General features: G+C 40.4%; 2 protein-coding genes across 11 annotated transcripts in view; one reads left to right on the forward strand and one right to left on the reverse strand.

The window, feature by feature from the left end:
• LOC142030373 (uncharacterized) overlaps positions 1-7,015 on the reverse strand; it is an 86,946-nt gene extending 79,931 nt beyond the window's left edge. The window contains exons 1-6 of one of the 10 annotated variants that reach the window (XR_012650167.1): positions 6,885-7,015; positions 5,826-5,927; positions 5,256-5,394; positions 4,593-4,676; positions 3,324-3,426; positions 929-3,205 (exon numbers count right to left, since the gene is read on the reverse strand). Coding sequence is in view for 1 of the 10 variants with exons in the window: in XM_075026469.1 (XP_074882570.1) it covers positions 4,647-4,676; positions 5,826-5,927; positions 6,885-6,980 (228 nt within the window). In the remaining 9 variants the exon portion in view is untranslated. Of the gene's footprint in view, positions 1-928; positions 3,427-4,130; positions 4,677-5,255; positions 5,395-5,825; positions 5,928-6,884 lie in introns of those variants that run through there. The other 9 variants (XR_012650168.1, XR_012650166.1, XR_012650165.1 and 6 more) reach the window with 9 other exon arrangements.
• The window catches only part of FHIP2A (FHF complex subunit HOOK interacting protein 2A), a 36,165-nt gene continuing 15,043 nt past the window's right edge, over positions 6,740-27,861 (forward strand). Inside the window, exons 1-10 of the mRNA XM_075026457.1 lie at positions 6,740-7,002; positions 14,440-14,518; positions 16,461-16,630; positions 18,794-18,898; positions 19,248-19,370; positions 23,742-24,026; positions 24,895-25,091; positions 26,286-26,400; positions 26,506-26,582; positions 26,688-26,880. Coding sequence (XP_074882558.1) covers positions 6,958-7,002; positions 14,440-14,518; positions 16,461-16,630; positions 18,794-18,898; positions 19,248-19,370; positions 23,742-24,026; positions 24,895-25,091; positions 26,286-26,400; positions 26,506-26,582; positions 26,688-26,880 — 1,389 coding nt within the window. The 5' untranslated portion in view covers positions 6,740-6,957. The remainder of the gene's footprint in view (positions 7,003-14,439; positions 14,519-16,460; positions 16,631-18,793; positions 18,899-19,247; positions 19,371-23,741; positions 24,027-24,894; positions 25,092-26,285; positions 26,401-26,505; positions 26,583-26,687; positions 26,881-27,861) is intronic.

Below are 27,861 nucleotides of genomic sequence, written 5' to 3' on the forward strand. Positions count from 1 at the left end.
GCTAATTCTCCACAACATTCAGTTGTTTATTCCACAGCAAGTCATACTGATAAATGCCAGCAGATGACTGAATTCTCCAGTTAAGCACATTGCTGGAGTAAAACACGAGGTCAGGCTGCCCTCTGCGGGCTATGATCTAGCACTGGGATGAACTGTTTTGCAACAGCTCATGGAAACCGATTAATGTTAGTACAAGATTTCTATGTCTGAACACAGAATTTCAACGTATGCTGTACATGTAATGCCAAATACAACTATTGGCTTTCTGCTGCCTGGTTGTTACTGCTAGAGAGGAAGAAGGAAATACAGACTGCACGTCTGATGCAGCAATCAAGCACCCCAGGTATGAATAACAGCTCAATATGACACCACCTGGGAATTCCTGGGAGACCCAGAAGCGGGGGATAACAGCTTCTGAACATAAACCCAGAGAAACTAAATGGGTAGAAACACTTCGCTTGGCACATGAGCTGCCAGGCAGGAATCAAAGACAGTGCATTACAGCACCACTCCAAGATCTAGTCAGGAACAGGTTCCATTATATTAGGCATATTACAAACACAGGTCTGCTTACTTCAGCATTTTACAACTGAATGTCAAACTAGTCCAAAACAGCCTGTGGCAAAAGAACAGGGATGAGCAGTAGAAACATTTCTAGATGACCCTGGGTCTACTACAGACTTCATTTTCTTTGCTTGTTGTCAGTAGTGCCTCCAGGTCAGTTCCTTAAAGCCTTCATCCAAGTGCAGACACTCGTTCCTACAGGGCTGATGACTCAGAAAGAATTATGAAGGATCAAGTTGTACATACTTTTTCTGGAAATGCAGTTTGGCTCAGAGTACAGCTTCTGAGCATGGGAAGTGTTCAGATGACTCCCTCTACCCTCACCTACAGGTAAGATAATACAATGGTGATGTACATGGTCACTCTCACCTCTTTGGGAACCACACAAGAATTCAGTTAGTTGTCAAGAAGGGCCAGTCTTTGAATGCAAGACCCTTCCTAAATTCATTGGGGTTTAGTTGTTGCAAAGATGCAAATATCATGTGGAATGTGATAGCCACAGGGCTAAGTCAATGTCTTCATAAACTCAAGCCAGTCCTGTAGCTTCAAATAACATCATTTGAGAACCAAGTGGGACAAGTGAACTGCTAAGATGATGGGCCGTCATGTGCAGCAACCAAAGCTTTTACAAGCCAAGTATCAGGCAGCAGTTAATCCCAGAGGTAACGTTACTAGTTGGTATACTAATTCGTTCTACACAGGATACATAGGGTTATTTCCCCCCCCCAAATTAGCTATGAGGGATTCTCTCTCAATCTTGCTGCTGTGTGTCCCACAGATTAAACCAGGTCACCTGTGCCCTCTGCTGGTAAGAGCAGGTTCCTACCAAGACGCCATGAACGGAACTCACAGGAGTTACTGGCTGCCTTCTAAGTCTAACAAAATATTGAAGAACACCACTGGACTTTTGTCATGTAACTCTATGGATAGTGAACACTGGAGAGAGTTGTGACGCTAGTATTTGGGCCTTTCTAGATAATCGTGCTATCAATAATTTAAAATTAATCGTGAAGCCACTACTGAGTACCTCGCATCATAAATATTCGGAGACACTTGCTTCAAAATTAAGACATTTTACAATGCCAAAATGTAGTATCAGACTCCATGAAAGATTTCAATTATGCCCCAGGACAAAGATATCTGAATTGAAACCCCAACAAAAACCTACTTTTAATTGTAGACTAATGCAAAACAGATCTGCTGAAAGTTTCTATACTTGCATAGTAGTATTGCCTGAACTATTCTGCATAACTCATATTGACTATCAAGATCAGCTTTTGCTTATGATTAAACAGATTATCTGATGACATTTTAGGGATTAACAGATTATAGCCCTAAATCCAACGATGTAAGTAACAATGAAATCTTATTATGCATTAGAAAACAAACAACACAGCCAGAGCCGATCTGAAAATTACTTGGAAATCTCTTAGTAGGGTCCAGGCTAACCATCTAAATTCTCCCCAGAAATACATGCAGATTCTGGTTGCTAGACTTCCCTCTCGGCAAGTACACAGACAAATGATTAAGGGAACCAATGTATAGCAGATGGACCACTCAATTATTTTTTTCCAGTATTTTGGGGCAAAATCCAGTTTTATGTCTATTCATACCACACTCAGACTCCTGCAGTCATTACAGTTGCAGTATAGCATAAACCCAGAAGTTTATCCTTAATCTCTTTGCTCCAGCTTCCACTACCACAAGAACAAGTAAACTTGTGGTCCTGCTAACCTGCAGACTTCAGTGAAATTGGCCAAGTTCTAACGGATCATATTTGAGAGTATTTTATCTGGTTTCAATAATTTATTACATGCTAACAATTGCAGATACCATATGGCTGAACATTCATATATTTACTCATAGAGGAAAGCCTGGATTATAACACTTCCAGTGGAATAGAAACATTTGAGGAAAGAATGATGTGTTTGGAAAATAAATGTCTCATTTCACTGACAACATGTACTTCTGACCTCCTTGTGGTCTCCTTTACAACCCATTATGTAAGCTAAAGCAGGGTAGTTACAGACAGTGCAACTGAGGTAGGTACATAAGGAATAATAGCCTACTGGGCATGCATATTTGTCCATTCAGGCCAGTATTGTGTCTTCCACAGTAGCAATGAGTGATGGAGTAAAAAGACACTTGCAGATGTGACAGGTAAGTAATTAGACAATAGGTTAATGACTAGGAAGTTTGTAACCCATCAGAAGACAAATGAATGTCTCTAGAGCAGGAGTAGACGTGCAGTCACGGAGCAGGATGCACAGACCAGGAAATGCCTGAAAATGGGATTTAAAGAAATACTGCATGAGCTGATTACATGGTGCTACTAGCGAATCAGCAAGAGGGAGGTATTGCACGCAGCTGAGAGCACAGACAACCAGAAAATTCATGATGGAAAATGACAGCAAACAGAAGCACGTATGATACTACATACAAGACACTGATTAAACTTGGGAGAAGCATAGTTTGGACTTCAGTCACACTATGCTGTTTGGTATCCAATGCACAGAATGCTTGCTTTCTGTAATAAAGCCTGGAATCAGAAGATGATTTTAAACATCTCTTTAGCCCTCCTCAAAAGCAGAGATCATGTTGAGCTGCTAACACTTCATTCTTTATTTCATCCAAGTAGTCACTGAAAACATAGATGTCAATCTGGTTATTATAATCACAATAAATTCCTGCGCAGAATTTAAACAGATATTACGCATAGCTCTACTAGCATGTTTTCATCCTGGGGTACAAAAATGTACCTTCCAAATCCTCAACCTCTCTGAAGGAAAAGTCCAGACTGCAGGAAGTTCTTCTGTAATGTAGACAAATACATCCATTAGAGACTGGCCTGGTGCCATCAATCTAAATAGCAGAGACAGAGAGATTTTCAGAGAGAAAGACTAGCACATTATCTCACTGTCTCACTCCATTTAAATTGATTTAATCTAGACAATTTAATTTGGCAGAAGGAGAAAAGTTAGTTCCCAAAAGCCCTATCAATTAAAAGAGCCTCACTTTCAACCTGTGTCTTAACTCACATTCAAGCAAAACACTAACTCACTGCATGTGCCACCCAAAAAAAGAACTACCTTGCCAAAGAACTACAAACCCCAAAACCAGCAGAGCTCTGCTCTCAAGAGTATTAAAATAAGTAGTAATACTTATTTAAAAAAGAGGTTTTTCAGGGGAAACATCAAGCATGAGCAGGTGAAGATGTATTGTTGCATATGACATGACATTGGTAGCCTGTACGTAACTGAGTCATCTCTGGTTGAATCATCTCCAATGAGAACAAGAAGTATCCAAACAGAATGTAACCTCAGCTGAGTTCTTTTGCACTGACATTGGTGAAATAATTTTTCCGTTAGTTTCCAGTGACTTGCATTACTACTGGTCTGCCAGTACTTTATCTAATATTCCCAGGAGTGAGAAATAACTCCATATACTTGAGAAGTCTGAGACTACTTTAAAAGAACATAAAACCCCCTAACTACAGTGTACAACACGTATATGCACCACAGACGGGATTCTGCAGTATGGCTACAAATTCAAGCTCAATATATTGGTAAGTAAAAGCAGGTTTATTTGCAGAGACTCAATTTGTTTAACAGGCTTAGGGATAATCACATAATTGTGATATTTTCTTTGTTTCCTTTACTGCAAGGCATTTCACATTGAGGAGTCCTAAGAAGAAGTCACTTTTGCAACCAAAATCTGAATTCCAACCACAATGAAATGTTCTGTTTAAAAAAAATGTTTTTATATACATCAGGCACTCTTAGAATAATGAGGCCCTCAAGCATTAGAAAAGCTCTACCTAACCATCTGTGAAGAGGTGACTTATGATTTCATAAATTGTGAAGTACGCTTAGGAATACTCTCACTGTTATAAAACTGTCTCCTTTTATATCTTCATGATACCTTACTGTTTCTTTATTCATTCTGCTACTCAGAGATGGGAAGGCCCAGGCTCACCCAAAAGACATTTTTGCAAAAACAAATGGATTGCAAAGAGCATTTTAAATTACCATGTTCTCTTAGACACCTTAATCAAGCACGTGTGCCTTAAATCCACATTTTCTTCAGAAACGATGCAGGCTCCAAAACGGTATCTATGGTGAGAGAATGGGAAGGTCCCCATTAACACAGTGAACACCCTCACATTGATGGGAGAAAAGCTGTACCACTACTCAGCCCGCTTGCTGACATGTTTGTATTCAAACCTACAACTTGTCATTTGTTTTTTCTTTTTTTAATGAAAGCAATACAAACCTGCAATACAAACCATATAAGCAGGCTGGATGTAGCTCCTGAACTGTACTTATAATATAAAAATACTAATATAAGTAAAAATAGATATAAGTATTTACATATAAAAATATACATAAGAATTAATAATAATCTGGATGTATTGCAAAACTATAGTAGACACCACTTAGATTCATCAGAAGAAGAGTTTGCCTCCTAGAGCACATTTTAAAAGTCTAATAGAACCTTTGATGTTAAATCATAGAAGATGGGCACCTTCCAAATGCAGCATCCATCCAGTTAATAATTACCTGGACGCAGAGATGGTATGTGTGTTTCATCACATGACTACCTACATAGAAAACTTACATTTCTTAAGAACATCTATAGAATATAACTTGACAAACCCACAATAAGCAGATTTTTGTAAAAAACATAATTACCTCTTAAATGTCTGTTATTTGATACATCTGGATTTTGAGAAGGAAAGAGCTAGCTCTGCTCCTTAGCCACTTCAGCAAAGGTGTCCACATACAACTAGTATTTACTTCCATACAGTACTTGGACTGTGGCTCTCCATGCCTGCAAAGCATGGAGGTAGTAACAACAATCAGTCCAGCAGAATCATTAGTAAGACTTCACCACAAGATCAACAGTCATCATCAGACTTCCCAGATGACACAATTTAAAACACAGCAGCTAAACAGTAGTTTTGTTCTGTCTTTTGATTCGCCTCTCTCTGCCTGCTCCTAGTATATGAGGAAGTTGGTGTTCCTCTCCAAATATAACCGAGAAAGTTTTTCTCCATTTGGTACTACAGGTTCTCTTCCTTTTCCCATACTGGTCTGTCACCTTCCCAACATTTCCCTCTGCTCCCCCGGTGCCAAATCAACCCTGTTCCCCAACTTCCCTTTGCCCAGAGCCCCCACACTATCCCATGAACTGTAGCTGTGCCCAAAACGTCTCAGACCGCCCACCGCCTACATGTATAACCTATGATCACCCCACCTTACCTCTGCTTTTCCTGTGGCAGGGGAAAATGGCAGGGATGACCTTTCTCTCTGAAGTATTTGGTTTGGAGGTGAAATAAAGCCCTCTTTGTCGCCTTCAAAGCTCTGCGGAAAAAAACCAGCAGTGAAACAGGTAAGACGCGCACTGCGACAAGCCCTCTCGCGCTGTGGTACTCCCCAAGCCCTGGAAGGACCGCCATCAGCCAGGCCCACGCCACCAGCCCCACCGGCCTCTCACCCAGCAGCAACAAGATGTCACCGACTTTTCTGAGCTTACCACCCTTACGCTGCTTTGTGGAGAGCCGGGCATTTACTTCATTGTTTCCCCGAGGACCTCACAGTCCCTGCAGACAGTGACAGATCCCAACCGTCCCAGCAGACAGCAAGCCGGGCCTTCGGCCACCCTCTCCAGGCCCTCTCCTTACGCTCCATGCTGGCAGGTGCGGGTGGAGGCGGCTGTCTCCCAGCCCCCATGAAGCAGAGCGGGACGGGTAGACCCGGAGACCTTTGTGGGAGGCTGACGGCAGGCCTCTGGGCACGGTGACAGCGCTGGGGGGCTCCCCTTTCCCCCTCACCTCCCTGCCCGGCAGTTGGCCGCAGAGGCGGAGGGCCGGACCGGGGTACCCCGAGCTCGCTGCCCGCTCCCACCCCCGGCGGTGTCCCACACCGCCCGCACCCCGGGGGCCGGCAGAGGGTCCCTGCCCTGGGCAGGCCCGGCACAAGCGGCCCGCTTCGATCGACAATGCCAGGGGCACGGCCAGCGGCGCCCCCGCCCCGGCGGCGGGTCGGCGCTCTCGGCCTCCCAGGCCCGCGGGCCCCGGGCCAAGCGGACCGGACCGCACCGGGCCGGGCCGGGCCTCCCCGCGGCGCGGCTGGCTGCGTGCGGGGGGTGGCGGCCCCTGCAGGCCGCGCCGGGGCGGACACCCGGCGCCTCGGCAGCCGGCGCCGCAGCCCGGCGGTGTCAGTGCCACGGTGTCCGCCCGGCAGCGAGAGGCAAAAAGCCGGCGGCCGCCCGCCCGCCCGCCCGATCCCCGCGGCCAGGCCCCCGCATGCAGCCCTCACCCTGGAGCGGCGGCGGCGGATCGAGGAGCTCTCGCGGTCCTCCCGGCAGCGGCTGCTCCAGTCGCGGGACAGGATGTTCTCCAAGTTCACCTCCATCCTGCAGCACGCCGTGGAGGCGGTAAGGCCGCCGGCGGGCCCGGCCACGCCACGCCGGGGATGCGAGCCGGGCCTAGGCGCCGAGCGGGCTCCGCGGGGAGGAGCGGCGCGGTGCGGCGCGGAGGCTCGGCCCGCTGCCTGAGCGCGGCGACCCTTCCCCGCCGCCGACCCCCGGGGCCTGCTGCCGCGGCAGGGCTGGCGGCGAGGGGCCCCGGCCGAGCCGGCGTATCCGCCGGCAGCCGCCGCCGGCGATACCGGCTCGCCCCTGCCGCGGGGAAGGGAGGCGGAGGCCGAGGGCTGTCGAGAGCCGGAGATGGCGGGAGAGGAGGGAGCGGCTGGTGCCCGGGGCTCCGCGGCGGGCCCAGCACAGCCCCCTGGGCCAGCGGGAGCAGCCCGCGGGCTGTCCCCGCCGGTAACGTGCCTTCCCGGTAGGCCCCGGCGCCGGGCGTGAGGGCGGCCCTTGCCCGGCCCGGTCCGGCCCGGTTGCTCTCCGCGAAACAGATGAGAACGGAGGTGAATTCAGGAAAAAGTCCTCAGGATTTTTCTTCTGGTCGTGGCCAGCAGACAACAGTCGCTGTCTCCGGTGCTTTTGTGTGAATGTTGTCACCTCCAACCCGCCGTTTCCGTCCCCGGTTTCTGTTTTAACTGGGTAGGGTGGAGGGGGAGGCCGGGGGGGGCCCGGGGTGGTGTGTGTTCGGTTGGGTTTCGCCGTGGAGAGTCGCACGTCGGTGCCCATGGCCGCGCAGGGGAGAGGGAAGCAGCAGGGCCTGTTTCCGAAGCTGCCATTTCTGTAGGCCGCGTCCAGCTGCCTGCTTATCAGGACTCGACTGTCCGCCCGGTTTCTTTTTGTTTGCTTTTCGGTGAGGTGGGGTCCTGGTAGTAATGTCTCAGGCTTTCAGCACCTCTCTCAGTCAGCCAAGATACCGACGAGGCTGAGTTTGAAGAGGTACAGCTTTGGTTAGGTGCTAAAAACTGGCAGTGAAATACTGCTGGAAATGAAGGCAGAAAGTATTGAAGGAAACGGTTCGAATGGTTGAAAAAAGAGCCTGCACGCTAAATCCTACCTCCTGTGAGGGGCACCCTTTGTGCATTAATGTGTACCTTGATGCTGCAAATACTTAAGCATTAAGCATATGCTTGCCTTTATGTGTGCCTGTAGTTCTGCAATCTTTAGCAGGACTATTGGGGTTTTAAAGTTAAACATGTATTAAATAATTGCAGGTACCTATTTTGCTCTTTTAGTTGTAGAGTGGCAATTGAAAAGAAATGTTTTAAATAATGATGAAACGGCTTAATTGAAAACTCTCTATGACCACATATGAATGCCTTCAATAGACAGTGCTTTCATTGGAGGATAAACAGAAATTAGTGGCTGCCTGAGTAAAGAAATCTTGTTGTGGTAAGCTGTGCCACACTTTGAATAAGAGTGGATGACTGAGAGATGCAGGAGTGGAGGAAGAGTTATCCTTTCAGGTCTACTGATTCAAGATAGCTAATAAAAGTTATTCCTAGAAGAATGTTTACATTACTGCTGTGTACAAAAAAATAAAGAACTGCATTTATTTGAGATCCATAAAAAACTAGGAAAAATGACAGAGTTGAATGGAAAAGGGGAAAAGTAGAGATAGTAGGGACTAGACGATCTTTTTTAATTTAAAAAAAACCACAAAACCAAACCGGAAACAGATTGATAACATCATTATGCAAGTGACTGCTATCAAACAACATGCTATATGCCCTTGCTCAGCTCTGGTGTCCCTTTTAGAATTGCCTCATCCTGCTAACACCACTGTGATGGATCTCCTGATGATAAATACTGCAGTAAATTGCATTTACAGGGTTGTGACAAATACCGAGCACCACATGCCAGGAATGAAACACAGAATCACAAAAGCAAGGGGATATTAAGAATGTTTCTTACTCTATCTAGGAAGTTTGACCCCCTAATTCAAAGATAGAACTGAGAAATAGAAACTTTTAACCAGTTTTGGGGCTATATGTGACTTTAAGTCATTGTTTCATTCTCTCTTTTATTAAAGTATGTGGGCTACTTAGCTTTGCTACCCTGAAAATGAAAACTGGTGTAAATCCTAAATATAAGTCCACCCTGATGCTGCTTGCTGTTTTCAGAACCTAGAGAATTCTGAACATCATTTTTACTTGCTGTTATTGCTGCAGAGCAAGTATAGCTTGTGCAGCCTCAAGTGGACTGTTTCAGCCCTGAATATCAGCAACGGAACTGGTAACTAAGATATAAATTCTCATTTGGGTGCCTGCCTCCCGAAGGAATTCAGTTGCAGCTGAACAGTTTTCAGCTGAGCTGGGCACTCAAATACACTTGAAGTGCCTAGGCTTAGCTTTCATTGGTAGGACTACTTTAAATCAGAAATGTTCGGGTAGCCCTTCTCCCCTGTCATTTCTCCTGCACATCACTTATATAATGCTCCTGTCCTGCCTCAGGGCCTGCAGGCCTGCCGACTTTAGAGATATGCATTTAAATAGTAAAAGTTCCCATATTATTAGGTAATCGTTGTTATCTTACCCTCAATATGCCATCTCTCTGAACTATGATGAGGAGTTCCAAAGGTTGACAGTCTAATCCACATAGGAGTGTTTGCCTTTCACTTGTTTGAGTGTACCGCTCTTTAATTGCCTGCCTTCATGACACAACCGTGATGAGGCAAACATAAGGGACCAGCTGCTTTTTATTAAGACCTTTTCTTACCTTGAATAACTCAAAACTTTCAATCTCTTCTGCCTGAATTGTCCAAGTGTGTGAAATCATATTCCTGAGTTTCATTACAACTGAATCCTAATTTTTGCCACCTCTTATCATATGTCAGTCCTGCCAGTATGTTAGATATTTTTGCTCTTTCTGGATTTCTCTGCAGCATCCAGATGAGCAAGCACCATTGTGGTATCGTCCGGACAGAGCATCCTTAAATTGGGTTGGGTGGGTTGGTGAGAATGATGGAGGGGACTGCAGTCTTTGTTCTGTTACCTTACCTCAGGGCAGAATAGAAGTGTTGTTGCTTTATGGGGTTAATATTAATGAATCTGTGACAGTTTATATATGGCTTGTCCCCAAGGTGTTTTCTCTTTGCTATGCATACGTTTATCCCAAATGTATACCAGGAGTGCTGCATTCTCAGCAACATACAAAATGTAGTGTACAATAACAAAGCAGCAAGTTAGACTTTTTTTTTCTCTTATCTTGTGCTCTGCACTCACATTTCCCTAGACAAAATAGCTTGTCTGTGAAGTGGTCACTCAGTGTTCAAAGGACTTTTGTTTGTGGTTGGTTTGGGCTTTCAGGAGATGTTTCATCTTAATAGTCAACTCAAAAGGATGGTTTTGAGCTGTGTACCATAAGCAGGAAAAATACGATTTTGGTTGTTTTGAATTTTGCAATTTGCTGTCAAACAAGATTATTTGTATCTCTCTTGGTATCTGGGAGTGAATTTAGATTTTGGTGTCTGCTGCACAATTTTGGGACCCCTCTCTGCCAACCTATTATTCCACTGTATCTCTTACAACTGGTACCTTAACATGCTTTTAAGTAGCTTCTTTTCTGTTCATGTTTTGAGGTGAAACTGAGCTTTGAAAGAAACTGAGTCACTTGGTACAGGTACTGCTCCAAAATCATTAACTGCATAACTACTCAGAACAGGATTTATTCTTCTTGAACCCACTTGATTTGATGTAATGACCTCATATTACTGATTGCTTTAATGTTGTGCTGCTATTAACAAATCATGATGACAAAATTTAATGCATGGCTTGCAAGCATATGCAGTCTTAATTTTATATGTGAAAGCAGTGACTATTATAAACTCTGTGCATTCATCAACTGAAGAAATAAAATAAACCTCAAGCATTAGTCCTTTTTCAGATTTTCCCTCAGGGCAAGCATTCACATTAGTGAAGTAGTAAGATCGAAGAAAAACATTGAGTGACTGCTGTAATTTTCCTTGTTTCAGTCAGGGGAGTGTGCATGTACTTCCCCTTTGTTTCTCTTTGACCCAGTTTCTGCTTGCTTTTTTACTCTGGCATCCGACCAGACAGTACCTGTTATTCTTTTATACAGTGTTTTCTTTACTTTGTGAACTTGTCTGAAAGATATTGAGGGATATCACCAGCTTCCGTTGTTTCCATTCTTTTCAGTATTGAATTGCACTTCTGAAAAGCATACAGGAAAAATATGACAATGATTTTTACATGCATAAAGGAATTGCTGTTAAATTCTGAATATTTATAGGTTTCTTTGCTCTTATTGTTTTAGGGGTTTTTTTCCTGCCTAAACACAAATTCTATATACTTTTGAAAACTACGTGGAATTGTATTTTGGACAGATTTTATAACGAGCAGACTATAGTTCTGGTCAAAGACCTATAATTCTCCTGAGAACAGCACTTTTCCTGGAAGGAGTGGGGTTCAATCATTAGTAACGAATCATCACCAGAATGATAAGGCAGCACGTGTTAAGTTTAGCTTGTAAATGAGAACACTGACTCGCTCACTCCCAGGAAGCTCAACTGCTGGAGTTGGGGACCAGATGGAAGAGCTAATCAATGTCTGCTCAAATGGCTGCTGGTTTTTAGTAGTGTTCAGTGAGTTTTGGCTATTTGATATACCAACACCTCCACTGCAATCTTTAAGACGCTGGTTTTTTTCCCCCAAAGGAGGAGAACTTCACTTTGAGATTAGGAATCGATAGCTCAAAATTAGTAAGAACATATGTAATTACATCAAAATTAATTAATATAACTGTGAGAAATAACTGTACTTTAAGGTAATTCCTTCAAATTAGACAAATGGGAGGAATTAATAGCCTTCACAATGAATTTTGTTTTGCTTCAGAATCTTTGTACAAGTATGTGTACTTTTACAAAAGAGTGATTATTCAGATTGGCAACTGTAACATATATTTCATCTCAGCTGGTAGCTGATAATTCATCCTAAAATAGAAACTACAGTTTCATCCTAGAATTACCTGTCCTAGTAGGGTTAAAGCATGCCAACCAAGTGTTTGGGAGCTTACATTTTTCTAATGCTTTCCAGTGCTGGGCTTTCTTTGTGTATAAGCTGGTGTCTTGGTCTTGGGCTTTACCTTGATTTTGTGTCTCAATAACTAAGTTAAGAGAGTTGAGGTTTTTTTTCATTTTTTGTCAGCAAAACACTTCTCTCAGAATAGTGTATAGCATTGCTGGAGCTACTTCTCTGTTAAATATTCCCTGGAATAGCTGTGCTGTAAAAAGCAGATTTATACTAGGTCTGTCTGTGGTGGGAAGAGGAATTTGGGGGTGGGAGTATTTGGGGGTGGGGTTACTTTAGCTGAACAAGTAAAGACGTACGATTTTTCTATATTGCTGGGAGTGGCTGAGTCTGGTAGCCCAATGCAGGCGAAGCTCCCCCGGCTCCTTATCACCAGGTCCAGTTGGTGGCAAGGTTGATCGTATATTCCCAATAAGCATGCATGTACACATGCGCAGGTGCACACACGTGCTAATGGTATCTCTGTTTGGTACCTCTGTATTGTCCTCAATGAGAGAAGACTCTGTGAAATCACTGAGCAGTTTAATTAAAAAGGGTAAGACCTGTCCCTGAATTACCTTTTCACCTCTGAGAGGAGTCCCTGGCGGCGTGTGTTGGGAGGGAGAATGTCTGTATCTACAGTTCTCTCCCGCGGTGGATAAATTATTGACAGTGCTGAGAAGTGAAATCCTTTTCCTGGCACTGCTCAGAGGCACTAAATTCATCTCAAGGCAGATGAGGCTAGAGGAAGTGGAGAGGAAAATCACATCAGTCAAGGATAAATCTTTAATGTTATCTGTCATGTGTTACTTTGGAAATAGAGTGGTCTGAAAGGCCTGGCATTCCTCAAAAGTGGTCTCTGTGCTATTCATCAGCCAGAGTTGAGTTTTCGGTATAGTTTTATTACGGGAAGATGCAGAATTACCTTTACATTGCTTGAAATACACATCTACAGCAGCAAGTGTGACATACGAAGCATGATACAAAATATCATATGCTCAGTGTTCAGTTTGTTCAGTTACTCTTCTGAATTTCAATAACCTAGTAAACTTTATAGTAAAATAAACTAGTTTTGTCCAGCATGCAGTGTCCTGATATTTGTTCTGTGGTAGCTGGTGTGCTAAAGTGCTACTCTCAGTGCCGAGCATGGAAATATAGAAGACTTAATGAGTCCACAGACTCTCGGGGAATGGATAAGCAGTATCAGTTTGATTTCCTAGTAGCCATTTGTGAGGGCACATTTCCACACATGCAGGATGCAGGCGTAGATAGTTACCAAGCACTACTACTTTTTTAAAAGTCTTGCATTTCAAAGTCCTGTGTGCAATTAGCATTCCACTTCCTTATCATGGCAGGGCATGCTGTTCATATACTGGGCTTTACGTCTTTACCAAGACAAATTTAAGTGTCATTCTCTCCACAAAGAGAAGAGACTGATATAGAAAACTTCCAAGGCTTTTTCAAAGAGACCAACACCACCCAGTGAAGAGTATGCAGTTATCTGAGCCCTGTGATTCTGTTTGTCCAAGAACTGAGGCAACTCAGCACTTTTCAGGCCCTACAGGGAGACACTAGAGGAATTGAGAGTTACTAATCTCAAATGTGGTATCTGTAGCTTCTGGGGGGAAAACATTTTTCACTGTGAGGGTGACTGAGCCCTGGCACAGGTTCAAGCTCGGTGAGGAAGGAGCAATACTGAGGTTGAATGGGTGGAAGGCTGTGATTTGTTCTTGCAGCATGTTATTCCTAGATGCCAGACATGCCCAACTGGCCATCCCAAATTCCTCCAGAAAAGAAGAAACTTCCTTTTCATTCAGAAATGAAATAAGAAATGTATTTGTTAAAAAAAAAAGCAACCTGTCATGCTCTGGGGATGGGCCTGATATGCAAAAAAAAAAAAAAAAAAAAAAAAAGAAACAAAGATCTTTTAATAGTTGTGGTTAACAGGGAAAAAAAGGCAGGGCAAAAACTGTATGAAGCAGCTAATTGGTATTTTTAAGGGAGCAGAGGGAGAAAAGAGAACAGAGTGTACAGAAAGGGAAGATGGGGTCAAGAGCAGATGTAAAAGAACACGATTTTTTCCTACAGAACAAAACTGAGATCTAAACAATTCAAACCTACATTTCTGATGTTGCTTTGCTGCATGAACAGTTGCTTTTGTTGCTTCAAATAGATTGTCTGGTCACAGAGACATCACAGAGATTATCACTGATGTTCACAAGCTAGGCAGTTTGACATGGGGCTCATGCCGTGAATCATGTATGTAGTCCTTGTTAAAGGTAAAAGAGCACAGAGAGTAAGAATTGTAGCACTAGTCTGCAGCAGTTTACTTCCAAGTATAAGATAAAATTCAATTTAATCTCTGAGGAAATATGTTTATTTCATTCCTAACTGGTTTTTGTTTGTTGGGTTTTTTTCTGCATAGCTCGCACCTTCCCTTCCATTACAAGAAGATTTTGTGTACCACTGGAAAGCAATCACCCATTACTACATAGAGACATCAGGTAAAAGAAAACATTCTGGTTTTTTCTCTTTATTGTAAAAACTAGAATTCCCAATTTCAGTGTCGTCAAAAAGTAAAGATTAAGAAATACTAAAACAAGTCATGTCTTTCATCAAAATACAAACAATAATAATTAGTAATTAAAAATATTGTATACCTCCATTCATCCCTTAAAAAGTAGGCATGAAAAACGATTGAGGGAAGGTCTCCTTTCCTGAGTACCATGTAGAGAATTTTACCTTTTCACGTCCAACCCAATTTCTCTCTTCACGTATTCTGTTTAATCTAAACAGACAGCTACAGAAATGTAGTCCCTGCTGTTAACCTTTTTATTGTTTTGCATCAGGGATTTTCTTTTTCTTTCCAAGATTTTAACAGAAGAAATCTTGTGTTCATAGATTTTACCAAACATATATGAATTCTGTATGCTCAGTATTAGGTATTTTTTCTTTAGTGTCTTGTCTCCGTGAAAGGTATGTTGATAACATAGCTCTGAAAAGTGAATTTGTGAGCAGATTTAGAACACATTTTATTAAAACTTATCCAGACCTTATTCTGCTCTTCTAAAAAATGGGTATTTCGATGAAATATGGCTGTAGTTGCTTTTTCTTAAACTTTTCCCTGGTTTCCTACAACATTTATGTGACATTTAAATTTTTTTTTTTTTTGGTCCTAGTTATTAAACTATTAAAAGCAAATGTTACCATGCTTTCCTCAAGCTTAGTAGTTCTGCATTTCTGCTAGAGTAGCTATTGAATCTGTGTTTGTGTCTGGGACTGGTGATCTTGTTTATATAAATATTTACTCTTACAAGCTGAAACTTGACCGTTGGTTGTAAATACCCATCTTTTGGAACGCTATGTGATGTTTCCTAAGGTAGAAATGACAGGGTGGTAGGGGAAAGCTGATACCTGTGATTAAGTGGTGCAGAATAAAAGCTGACCTCTCTCCCAGACTTTCAGAAGTCTTGTGAAAAACAAGTTTCCACTCAGTGGATATATTTCTGTCCTCTGCAGTGGGAGCAGAATTATGCCTAGGAAATTCAAGCAAAACACTCTAGGCTAACTGGAGGTTGTGGTAGAGACCAAAACCACTCTGACATGGCAGCTTTCCTTTGTGATCTTTTTGCCATTTGCATGCAAGTGACAGTTATTTTTAGGTTATTGCATAAGAAGTAGTAACCATTTCCCTAGTGGGATAGTTGTTCAAGGAGAGTTTAGCTGAAAAAAATAAAAAGGAAGATCTGCACGTGTGGATGTGCTTTACAACACGTTAATGCCAGCTCCTGCTGCCAGTGGCATAAATCAACAGCATTTTCATGACTTTAATATAATGAAATCAGAGTCTTACCCTTTCCTTCATAAAGTTTGACAGAATGCTGTCTTAATGCAGAAAGTATAAAAGACAAATCTAAAAACTTTTGAAGAATAAACAGCACAGAATTTGTGTTTTCTTTGTTGTTATCATTAGAAAAACCATTTATTTAGTTGTCTAGTTTGTAAAGTAACTGATCAGCTGCAAATTAAGCTGATGTTAGAGGCTGTTTGTAGATTTCAGAATACTATGTGAAGAGTCAAAGAGGAAGTTATCAAGACACAGTGGATACTAACTGGAAGATTGAGAGTTGAACCTTTCTTTCCCTAAGCTTGGTTTCTGGGTGTAAAAGTTTTCCCTTTTGACTGTGTAATTAATGCATGTTTTGAAATTTGGCATTTCACCTTTTCCCCATTGCAAGGTTAGATATCTGCCTAATGCATATTCCAGTTTACATTTCCATATACGGTTCTGAAGATGTGATTTAAGACATGTTAAAAAACTTACATACTATATAGAAGATTCTTTAAATGAGTGGTCATGTTTGTAAATCTTAAATTTGGAACTGAACTTAAGAAAAGTGAGGACAATATTTTAATCATTCTTAATTGCACATCTCTTCTATTTAGATGACAAAGCTCCTGTGACTGATACCAACATTCCTTCTCACCTGGAACAGATGTTGGATATTCTAGTTCAAGAAGAAAATGAGAGGGAATCGGGCGAAACAGGACCATGTATGGAGTATTTGCTACATCACAAGATTTTGGAGACACTCTACACACTAGGAAAAGCTGATGTATGTACTTCTCAGCAGAGCAGATTATCTTTTGTGTGAGCTCCTAATTGTAATCGGGACTGAAGTTCTACAGTAGGTGGTAGTGTGGGACACTGAACTCTAGCAAATAGCTGTTTGCTTATGTTACCAACGTATTACAAATAACAGTCTTTTACAAGTGTGACCAAAGTGAGACAACCAGTGAGATGCTAAAGCAGAATCCTGAGATTTGTTACTTACCACTCTAATAATATTGACCGTGAAGCTGGAAGTAGAAACACTTTTGTGCAGTCTGGAATTTTTCTGGCTTCTACAAGATCAAATTATCCCTCTCTGTACTTTGTTAAGTGTTGGGAGTTTCTTGGGTGAAAAGTGCTGTATTAAATACAAATTTTGTGTAATTTTTCTGAATGTGACGAGTTATTGCTCAGAAAGACTACCATGTCAGAAAAGCATTAATTTAAGCTGATCCCCAGACAGCTTTCACATCCGAGTCTTTGGTATGAATGCAGCCCTTGGTAATGTTGGTTCTTCTCATGTCTGCTTTGTGGCACCTGTGAAATCAGCTTCATAGTCTTGGTGCATTCTTGTTGCTATCTCTCTTGGCAGTCTTACGAGCTGAAATGTATGGGGTTGGATGGATCATGGGGGGAATTAACTTGGCATCCTTTGTGCTAGAACTTTTTGTATCATGATGCAGATGCAGTTAGGAAAGTATGGTGTATTGTGTTCCAAGGATAAATGGAACTCTCCATGGTTTCATTCTCAGTCAGTCTTTGACATGTCGTCGTGAGTTTTTAATCTACTTGATTTTACATATATAGACAATGTAGGGTACCAGCTGTCTGAGCCTGGGATGTTCCTTGCTCTGGAAGGACCAGAGCTCTACAACTTCTGTTACTGTAACAGCTGTCCTATGATCAGGCTAAGATACCTGATGTATTGAAAATAGTGCTCAGAAATACAGCTCGTTCAGTAATCTGTAAACTTTGTCAAGGAACCAAGATGAAAGGGTGACATATGTGAAGCAGGTAATTAGTAGTATGTTTCTAAGAGTTGAGAGAAGTAATTTTGCACTTATGCAAATATGCCTGTACAAGCAATTCCTATACAGCCTGTCTTTATACTTCGTCACCTGTGAGTTGATACATCTGAAGTAAACACACAGTTCATGCTTGCAAGATGTTGCAAAGATCTGTTGCAAGAAGAACAATATCCTTTCACAGCAATCACTTAGACTTATTATTGTAGACACACCCTGACAGTACACATTTTGCCATTCTTTTCAGTGGATTGCTTGACAACTCAGTGATAATTGGGGATTAATAATCTAGGCATAATTACCTTGGAAGGAGAATCAGCTTAGGCAGTTGTCATTCCTGGCTGTTGCCACCCATGCTCCATTCACCTGTGCAGTGAACCAGATGAGGGAAATGATGTGGGTTAAAATTAACCTATGAAATAACAGCATTTATTAACATGGTAGAACACATTAGAGTCAGGGGGGATTTAGCTAGAAACAAAGGTATATAAAGGACCACAAGCCATCGGATCTCACGGAGATAGGGAAGTACTTTCATGTGGCATGATGCACGAGGGATAGTAGGACAAGGGTCTGGATGTTCCACAGATGTTTGTGATTTACATTCTGCTGAATCTCAGGGAAAACAACAGCTTTCTCTTGTCCTGGAACATCTGTGCATTTATAAAGGCTTTATCTGTCTCAGGTTAATTGCTCATGAATTTAAAAAACCTTTTGTAGACATTAAGATGTTTATAGTTTATCATCGTATATTTACAAGTACTGACTCACTGAATTGCTGGACTTGATGGCACAGTACCGTAAAAGACAGCTGACCTGCAGCCAATTAATTCAGAGTTAATTTCCCTTATCACTGTATTGGTAGGGAATATTTCCTGGAAAGATTAGTAGAAGTCTGCACTAGAGCAATTAACTGAAAGTATGAATAATTTGAAAAAGAAAACAATAATGAGATACAACATTTTTTGTTGATCTCTGTTAATATCAATAAAAGTAGTATGTTAACAGATTATGATTTTTTTACAAAATACTTTTGGATAAATTATCGCTGTTTAATTAGCCATTTTGAGTGACAAATTTGCATCTATGTTTCTCTCCGCATTTGTTATGTTTTTGTTATTGTTCATCTGTTTTTGTTTCAGTGTCCTCCAGGAATGAAACAGCAAGTTTTGGCTTTTTACACAAAACTTCTTGGAAGAATACGGCAACCTCTTCTTCCTCACATAAATGTGCACAGGCCAGTGCAGGTACTATTCAAATTTTCAGTAAACTATGTTTTGGCATGGCAAATTTCACTTATTCTGCTGTAGCTAATGGTATCTTTAATTCTTCCATTGTCAAGCAAGTTAAAGAAACTGCTCAAATGCAATATCAGTTTTAATGTATTGATGATTAGAGCCTTGGACTGCCACTGCAATGCAAGTCATAAGTAATGAAGAAATCTTGTTCACAGCAATCTAAATCTAGAGCAAATGTTCAAGTCAATAATCATACGTCATTGTAGTATGTGTATAGAAAAAGAACGCAGTCCATCATTCCTAGAAAAAGCTATAACTTATTCTCTGTCTTAATTGTTCACTTTTCTTTATGTGACAGAAATTAATCAGGCTGTGTGGTGAAGTTCTGGCAACGCCAACAGAAAATGAGGAAATTCAGTTTCTCTGCATAGTATGTGCAAAGCTGAAACAGGATCCATACCTGGTCAACTTCTTCCTTGAGGTGCGTAAATCAAATAAAAATTTTCCAGGTGTATTTACTCACAGACAACATCTAATAGAGAACTGCAGGTATCACATCATGCTTCATAGCTCAGTTTTCGTTCACTCTGTGATTTTTGTCCTGTGATACTAGAAGTATTTTTTTTTTTGCTGCCAGTGACTTGATACATCTGATTATTTTTACTAGAGTTTCATTCAGGGCTCACAAATATACCTGCCTGAGGACTTTATCCTTTGTAGTGAAAGTGCCTTTAGAGTACGGATATGAATTGTAATGTAGAACACTGTGTGAGGGACACCTTGGATTTCTGATGTTGTTTTGTCTTCAACCCAGTAAAGACTAAGGGACAGATTGCATGGGGCATTGAAACCGTGCAAGTTGCTAAGTGTTCTGCAGGATTGGGCCCTTATTTGGTAGTGGCACATATGGTCTAGCTGCAGTGCCAGCTCACAATCTACAATATGACATTATTTTCTATCTGTAAGAAAGCCAAATATCTTTACTCCCTCTTCGAACTTAACATGTGGCATTGATGAAATCAGAGTAGGAGGAGAAAGAATTTCTAGACTGACTTTCTGTTCCTATTTAGAAGGAGCATATAAAAGTTTAATTTATGAAAGTCCATTTAGAAATGCCTCCTGCTCCCACTTTAATGTTAACTATGGTGACACCGTATCTATTAAGCATGTGATATATAGGTGAAAAGATGTAGCTATAGCATCCTCTAGGAATATTTTACAGGCTTTCTGCAAACAAGATCTGTAACAGCAGACGCTGCTAAACTGCAAAGATACCTTATTTTCCATTGAATATATTAATATCACTTTTAAGTCAGTAGTAAGGAATCCATCTTGAGTTTATTTTTACCTTAATTAAATACCACCCTGATTGCCACTGTATCCACTGTAGCTGTATGAGCAGTAGAAATGGCATTAAGGCTTGAAAAGTTAGTGTTAAACATTAAAAGCACTCAGAAGCAAACTACTAGATATGTTACATGCAGAATATGGTAGAAGTCCAAACCAGGATTACCTTTAATGTCATTTGTGTAAGTTGTATGGTTTGAAAAGAACCCTCTGAATGATTCTTATACTCAGATAATGCCCTTGAAATCAAACCCGAGAACCCCAGTCATAAGAACCACAAGCGTTTCATCAGACATTAGTGTTCTTCCCCAAAATAGCAAGATTACGGTATTAAAAATAAGACATGGAAAACCAGATGACTCCAAATTTCAAAGAGATCTCTAGTTTCACAAAATGCTGGATATAGAATTCAGGCAAGCTGAAGAACATTTCTTGTAGCTTCTGTTTCCTTCACAACATTATTCTCAACGTCGTAGCCTAAGGCATATGTCTTCACAACTTCTGATAATTGTTTGCAGATAAGGTACTTGGGGTGCAGAATTGTCTTTTATTAGAATAAAATATTCTGATTGTTCACATCTATGCCTCTTAGAGGTGCTATTGTTGTGACTTGACAGTTGTTTCTGACCTTCAAATGCATGAAAGGGTAGATTTACAGAATTCTGTGTGGCGTTTCTCTCTCAAATCTCCAGCGCTTATAAACTAAAATGCAGATACATCTCTCCAAAGCAGTCTGTCTGTAACTGTTAGTTTTGCTTCCTTCTTTGATTTTTCCTGCTCAGATTCTACAGTATTTTATGAACATAAAAATCTGATTATGTACAAACGTAGGGTTTCCTCTGTATGAGTCTATATCAAATAGTTTGTTGATAGAATGGTGTTTATATTTTACTAAAATCTTTCACCTATATTGCTTAACCAATAAGGCTATGTGGCATACCTGTATCTCTTGGGCAAGTTACTTTTGTTGCAGAAGTAAGAACTGGAAGAACTGCATTCTACTTTTTTAAATCTTTAAAATCCATATACTGATTTTATTTTGTCTTTAATTTATTCTTTTCTAAAGTGAGTTTTTCGTGTTCTTGTGTAGAGAGAAAGAACTTACATAGGAATGTTTGACTTACCAGGTCTATCTCAGTCATTATTTTATGCTAAACTTGTTACCTCATGTTTTTCCTTATTTGTTTATTCCTTAGTTACCCCATCTCATCTCATCTCATCCCATCTTATGCAAGATACTCATTGCAACTGATTGTTCCATGCAAAGGGGCACTTGATTCTCTGTGTTTCAGTTTCTGCTCTTGAGACCTTAAACAAGTTCTAATATAGTGTCCATTAAAAAGTTGTACCTTCATTTTATAAAATGAACAATAGTTTCACTATTCATTTCTACTTTCATTACTACAAATTACCAGCTTTATATATCTCACCATGAATTAAGTAGAGATTGTCATTAGCTGTGATATCACTTGATTTTTTCACAGAACTCTTTTTAAATCTGTCTGAACTTAGACATGGCATCATCCACCACAGATTTTGAAACTCTGATAATTACATATCACAAAACCATAAAAATGTATTTTTATATTGTCTGCTCTCTGCTGATGCTGAATTCACTTAGAGGAGTACTTTGCCTAGAAAGTATTGAATATGTGTTTTATGAAACCTTTTCTATTAGGTCATTCAGGATCCTGTTTTGCACCTTTACAGGAGGCAGGTGAGCAGCTAAGCTGCAGAATTGCATGATTAGACAATAGGAAGCTTAAATACATGCAAAAATTCTGCCCGTGTGTTGTTCAATGTGCAGGCTGCTTTGTGTCACCTGCCAATGTGACAGTGATGAGCTATGGACAAATTTCTAGGGGCATTTATACATTTATATATTTTAGGTCTTCTCCTTGATGCCTTAGCTAAACAAACTATGTCCTTTCAAATGACAGAAGAGTCCAGACATGAGGTAATAGGCCGGTGTAAGATAAAATAAGTATTTTACAAAATATTATCTAATTTTTGAAAAAAGTAGCTTTTCTCTTTGGCAGCCCTGCCTGCTACTTGACTGATGCCAGCAACAGTGTATAATCCAGGACTGAAATGCAGTTCCAGCCTTTAGTTCTGCTTTATGTGCAAGGCTCATCGTTGTGATTCAGGTATTCCTGTGTATTGATAAAATATATGAAAGGATACTGGAAGACTTTAGAAGATTTAGGGATAGACAGGCATGGTTCAGACAGACACATTTGGGTTGCTTTGCAGCCTTACACATTTCACACTGTAAAAAAAAAAACCAACATATGTTGAAGGAGTAATTTTTCTACTGTAGTCAAAAATCATATTTATTTTATAGCATGCAGTGTGCTGCTTTTACCACTGGGTTGCCTCTCCAGGGAATTGGTTATATGAGTGTATCACAACATTCAGTACAAATTCTCCACACTGAATGCACATCAATCAAGCAAGCATTCACAGCAGTTCTCTAGTTTGCTGCCTGAGACTGTCATGTAGTTAGTCCCTGCTGGTTTGTATGTACTAAACGCCATTAACCCCAAATGGTTACTCTTTTAAATTATTAATGCTTGAGATATACTTGTAATAATTTTGGTGTTATCATAGAGAAGGGGAACCATTTGGATTTATAATCTCACTACTGTACTCACTTGAAAAAATGTCTTGTGCTGAAGTCTAATTTATGGTTCTACTAAAGTATTATTCACCTGTGCTTGTGCCAGAAGAACACTAAATTCTTGCCTTGCTGTGAGTTTCTTCTTGGTATCACAGAGCACAAATTTAAATGTCTTCTTATGTGCTGGAGACAGATTTATGGGAAGACAGATGGGTTGCTTTCTTTCAGGCTAAGTAGAGATGCTTTGTAGCTTCCGAGAAGTTTCTCTGTGATCTGTTACAGTATCCAGTGCCCGATGCTAACTTCCAATATCTTCTCTCCATTCAATCTACTCAACTTTTTCTTCATGAGAAACACAACTTGAGAGTACTCTGCTGTCACAAAAGACGTGTTTTTCCATTTCCTGTTGAAGATAAAGTCTCACGAAGTTTAGATTGAGTTTAATTGTATGACTCCAACAGGAAATAGTGTTTCAGACATTAGACGAATTTGAGGCCTTGATCTAGAAAGGGATGTTTTATAGCATGTGCTAAGGTCTAAAGGTGCAGTAATAAGGTAAATGAAAAACTTCTATCAAATAGTGGGCAAATGAAGTGAATATGTGCTTTCAGTGGTGGAGAGAAAAAGTTGACATCTCTTTGTAAATGGCACATTCATCCTTGAAGCAAAATGGTACAGGGCTTAAGAGAAATTTAAGCAAATTAAAAAATGTTACAGGTTTAAAAGCTGCCAAGCTCCTGCAAGCCATTACATTCTACATGGTTACTGTGTCCAGCCTTGTAGAGGACTACTTAAAATGCTGATGTAAAAAATTTGCGTTTAGTGAATTTCTGCTTCAGGATGAACAGTAATTTCAACTGTGTAATTCCAAAAAATGCTTTGCAGAGTAAGTTAAAAGCAATGGCTTCAAAAGGATCAGTAAGCGTAATCACAGAAGACATGCTAAAAGGCCAAGACTCTTTGACAACAGACACGGGACAGCCTGAAGAAATACATAGTGCTGCTGGAGCGGAGCAAATGGAGAAGGAAGATGACCTCCCGCAACAGGCAGATGATCTGTCTTTCAGTCTGGATGAACTAAATGTCACATCATCACCCGAGTCCTCCACTGTTTGTCCAAATCAAGACTATAATTTAGTGAATTCTCTACTAAACCTCACTAAAAGTCCCGTGAGTTGGTTTTTTTGTTCTGTTTAATGTGATCAAATGAAATAGTCTGGATGCTGTGTGAAGTGGGCAGAGAGAGTGAATACACATGTATGTACACGCAGTATTTTAAAAATAAAAAGTAAAACAAGGTTTGTTTTGCAGGCAGTTTTTGTAAATTGGCAATTTTCTTTGCCAATTCAGATTAAAGTAAAAATATTCTTTTAGAAAATTAATATTGAGTTTGTTGATGGTAATGTAAGTGGGTTTTGAGTGATTTGTATAGGATGTTGCATGTTTCACAGACAAGCTATGTAGGATAATCATTAGATTAAATACACTGCAAGAGAATATTTAAAAAATGACTTTCAATTGTACTGACTTAACCAAACCCACTTTTTTTTGTAAAGGCACTGGGCTATCTCTAGAGGTTTGATTTCTTTTAAAAACAACTGCTGTATGTCTTACCCAGCTCCATCCTCAAATTCATATTCAGATTCTTTCAAAAAACGTAGAGGAGGGTTGGGTAAGCTTGTAATTGCTACAGCAGTGTTGAGAGCAGAAAACCAAATCTACTGATGTACCTTATTATTGTTAAATAATAGTTTACATTGTGTAATATCTTGATCTTAAGCTGACCTACAGCTCTAGTTCTGTCAACCTGAAGGTTGCAGTTGCATTCTTAGTATTTGACATGGTTTCAGGTGAGATTCTTTATTTTGTATCATCCAAATTCACTAGAATTAAGTTTTAATGACTGAAAAGCCAACAAAAATAAATTCATTCACTCACTGTGGGGGAATGAAGAGGTTTTATTTGGGAGATGTTTGCTTCTTGATTTCGAGTGAGCTTCATTCACCCTCTGATTAATTCTTCCATGCCCTTCTGCCAGGACGGCCGGATAGCAGTGAAGGCCTGTGAAGGCCTTATGCTTTTGGTGAGTTTGCCAGAACCAGCAGCTGCCAAGTGCCTGACTCAAAGCACTTGTTTATGTGAATTGTTGACAGACAGGCTGGCCACCCTCTACAAAGCCCTGCCTCAGTCACTGGATCCCTTAGACATTGAAACAGTGGAGGCAATTAACTGGGGGTAAGAATTTTATTTTTGTATTTAATACCCAAGGTGATTTTACACCCCTCCCTGAAACTAATTTTCTATAGGTAGATAAGATGTGTAAAATATTCACACCCCCATGCTAAAGTATCAAGAGCAGGGCTGAGATACCAGCTGGAGCATAGCGGTACGACTTCAGGCGTCCAGTGTACGCATGATTTCTGACATGGGGCCAGGTTTGTCTGCCAGTCCCTTGCAGAGATTCCTTGGGGGGCAAGTTTTTCCACTGAATTACATTAGCAGTTTGTGGTGATGTAGCTGTAGTATCAGGTACAGATTATTTTCTTGTTCAAACGTCAAGGATTTAGGAAACAAACTTTTCACTGTATACAGTGAGCACTGTAAGCTGCTGCAGGGGGCAGGAAGGGTGTTTTTGATAACAGGCTGTTGTTGCAAAACTTTTGCGGTAAAAAAAGAAGAAGGAAAGAGTTACTGCATAACTCATCAGCATGAAGCAAAAGACACATGCCTGTTATCCTAACTGCTTGCATGTTAGATTCTCAAAACATTTCTCTTCCCCACACTGCTTTCATTATTATGAATTGCTCGTGATCCATTAGTACTGAGACAAAAAGTAGGTATTTGCAAAATACCTACCAAAATTTCTGGTGGTTGGAGTTTGAAGTTAGAAGGGAAAACCACACAACTTTGACTAGTGAGATAAATAATTATTGGACTGCTTTACCAAAAAAAATGGTGAATTTGTTATTCCTTAGAGCCTTTAAATTGAGAGACGTGGTTTTTTCTGGAAGATACAATCTAGTTCAGGTATACACTGTGTGGTTTTGGTGGACTTGATTGAGGTTGCTTACAGAGTAGAGAGGAACAATTGCCTTCATTTTATGGTTCTCTGACTACAGGAGTTATTGATTCAGTTTCTGTGGTCTGTGTTTCCTGGGAGAACAGACTAGGTGATCAGTTTTCCCTTCTGACTCAAGAAATACTTAACCAAACAGAGTTCTGCTGTACGTACTTTATATCCTTTAGCATGCCACTGAAAACGTGTAATGATAGCACTGCCAGATTAGTAGAGACTGGCAGAAAAGCTATTTTAATGTTCACTTCATTGCAAGTAGATCATTAATTACTCTGTTAAGTTCAATAAGAATGAAGTCCAAGATTCTTCAATTACTTGTAGACTAAATAAGTATTTTTCCCTGTGTTCCCTAGTTTGGATTCCTATAGCCACAAAGAAGATGCATCTGCTTTTCCAGGGAAAAGAGCATTGATTTCGTTTCTTTCATGGTTTGACTACTGTGATCAACTCATCAAAGAAGCACAAAAGGTTTGGAATGTTTACAGATGATACAAGTATATTCAGCAAATAAGTAGTTCCAGTTGTTTCGTAGCTTTTAAGTTTGAGACATACCATTTTGTACTTTTGTTTCAGACTGCTGCTGTTGCTATGGCAAAAGCTGTGCGGGAACGATTTTTCATTGATGTTATGGAACCCCAGCTGATGCAAACGTGAGTAGCATCCTACAAGACACAGCAGAACAGAATCTGAATCAAGCTGATTTTTTTTTTTCAGGTGAAATGCACTACATATCTGACATGAAATTTTTTGTTCAGTTCAGAGATTGGAATCCTCACATCAACTGCACTATTGCATCGCATTGTTCGTCAAGTGACTTCAGATGTCCTGCTACAGGAAGTAGTTTATTTTATACTTGGAGAACACAGAGAGCCAGAAACTTTGACAGATATCAACAGACATCCATTGCGACACAGGTTAATTGAACACTGTGATCATATTTCTGATGAGGTGAGAAGTGATAATGATATAATAATGTCTTCTGGCCAGTTCTGTCTTGCATAGAGTCTGTAAAAATGCCATTGTGAGGTTTTTTCATATTTGTGTCAGCTAACTTTTTTTGCCAAGGAAAAGAGTTCTGACTGCCAGCCCTACAAATTCCCTTTAGAAAATGACAGTCAATCTCTTTTCTCCAGCTAGCACATTGTTCCCATTAATAAAGATTCTTTGCTAAATTTGCTTGCCCCCTATGCATATCTAGTTAGGCTTGCTCATCTGTAAGATAGGGCAAAATCTGTTTCTGTAATTGCATTTTAATTCATGCTTTGTTATATGTTGCATCGCTGTTATTCTCCATGTTGTGTCAATTCTGTCATGTTATCACATAAGGTATAGTTAAAAACTTATTATTTTTTATATAACGTAAGTGTGGTCAGAGAATATACACAATGCCAATTAAAAGTTGATACAATAACTTCAAGCACTTATCACACAGTAAACATTGTTAAAATGACTTACTTCAGTGAAATCCCTCCTCAGGAGCTGCTTGTTTCATTTTTCCCTGTGAAACAACCTCCACCCTCTACTTTTCAAATAAAAACGAAGCTTGCCTGAAATACAGATCTGTGCCTTCACATACCCATTTTTTTCAGGATGCTTACCTGCACACGCTGTCAGAATGAGTTATCTGTATAAATTAGTTGATCTTTGCAAAGCTAAGCTCTTTAAAGCTGTCTTTAAAAACTGTCTCTGCATTGCTTAAAGTCAGTCTCCTTTTAAAAGCCTACATAATATTTCCATGTAAAAATCTTAGCCTATATTCTAGTCACAATATCCCAGGATTACTTTGTTTTATTCTGTGTATTTATTATTAACTTTTAAGTCCTATTCTATGTGTCACTTGCACAATGATAACCGTCTTCCAGCATGGATCTGATTGTAATACGGAAAGCTAAGTTGTAAGTTGCCTGGATGTTCTTTGTATTGTTATTT

This window comes from Buteo buteo, chromosome 4 (assembly GCF_964188355.1).
Source record: "Buteo buteo chromosome 4, bButBut1.hap1.1, whole genome shotgun sequence".
NCBI lineage: Eukaryota > Metazoa > Chordata > Aves > Accipitriformes > Accipitridae > Buteo > Buteo buteo.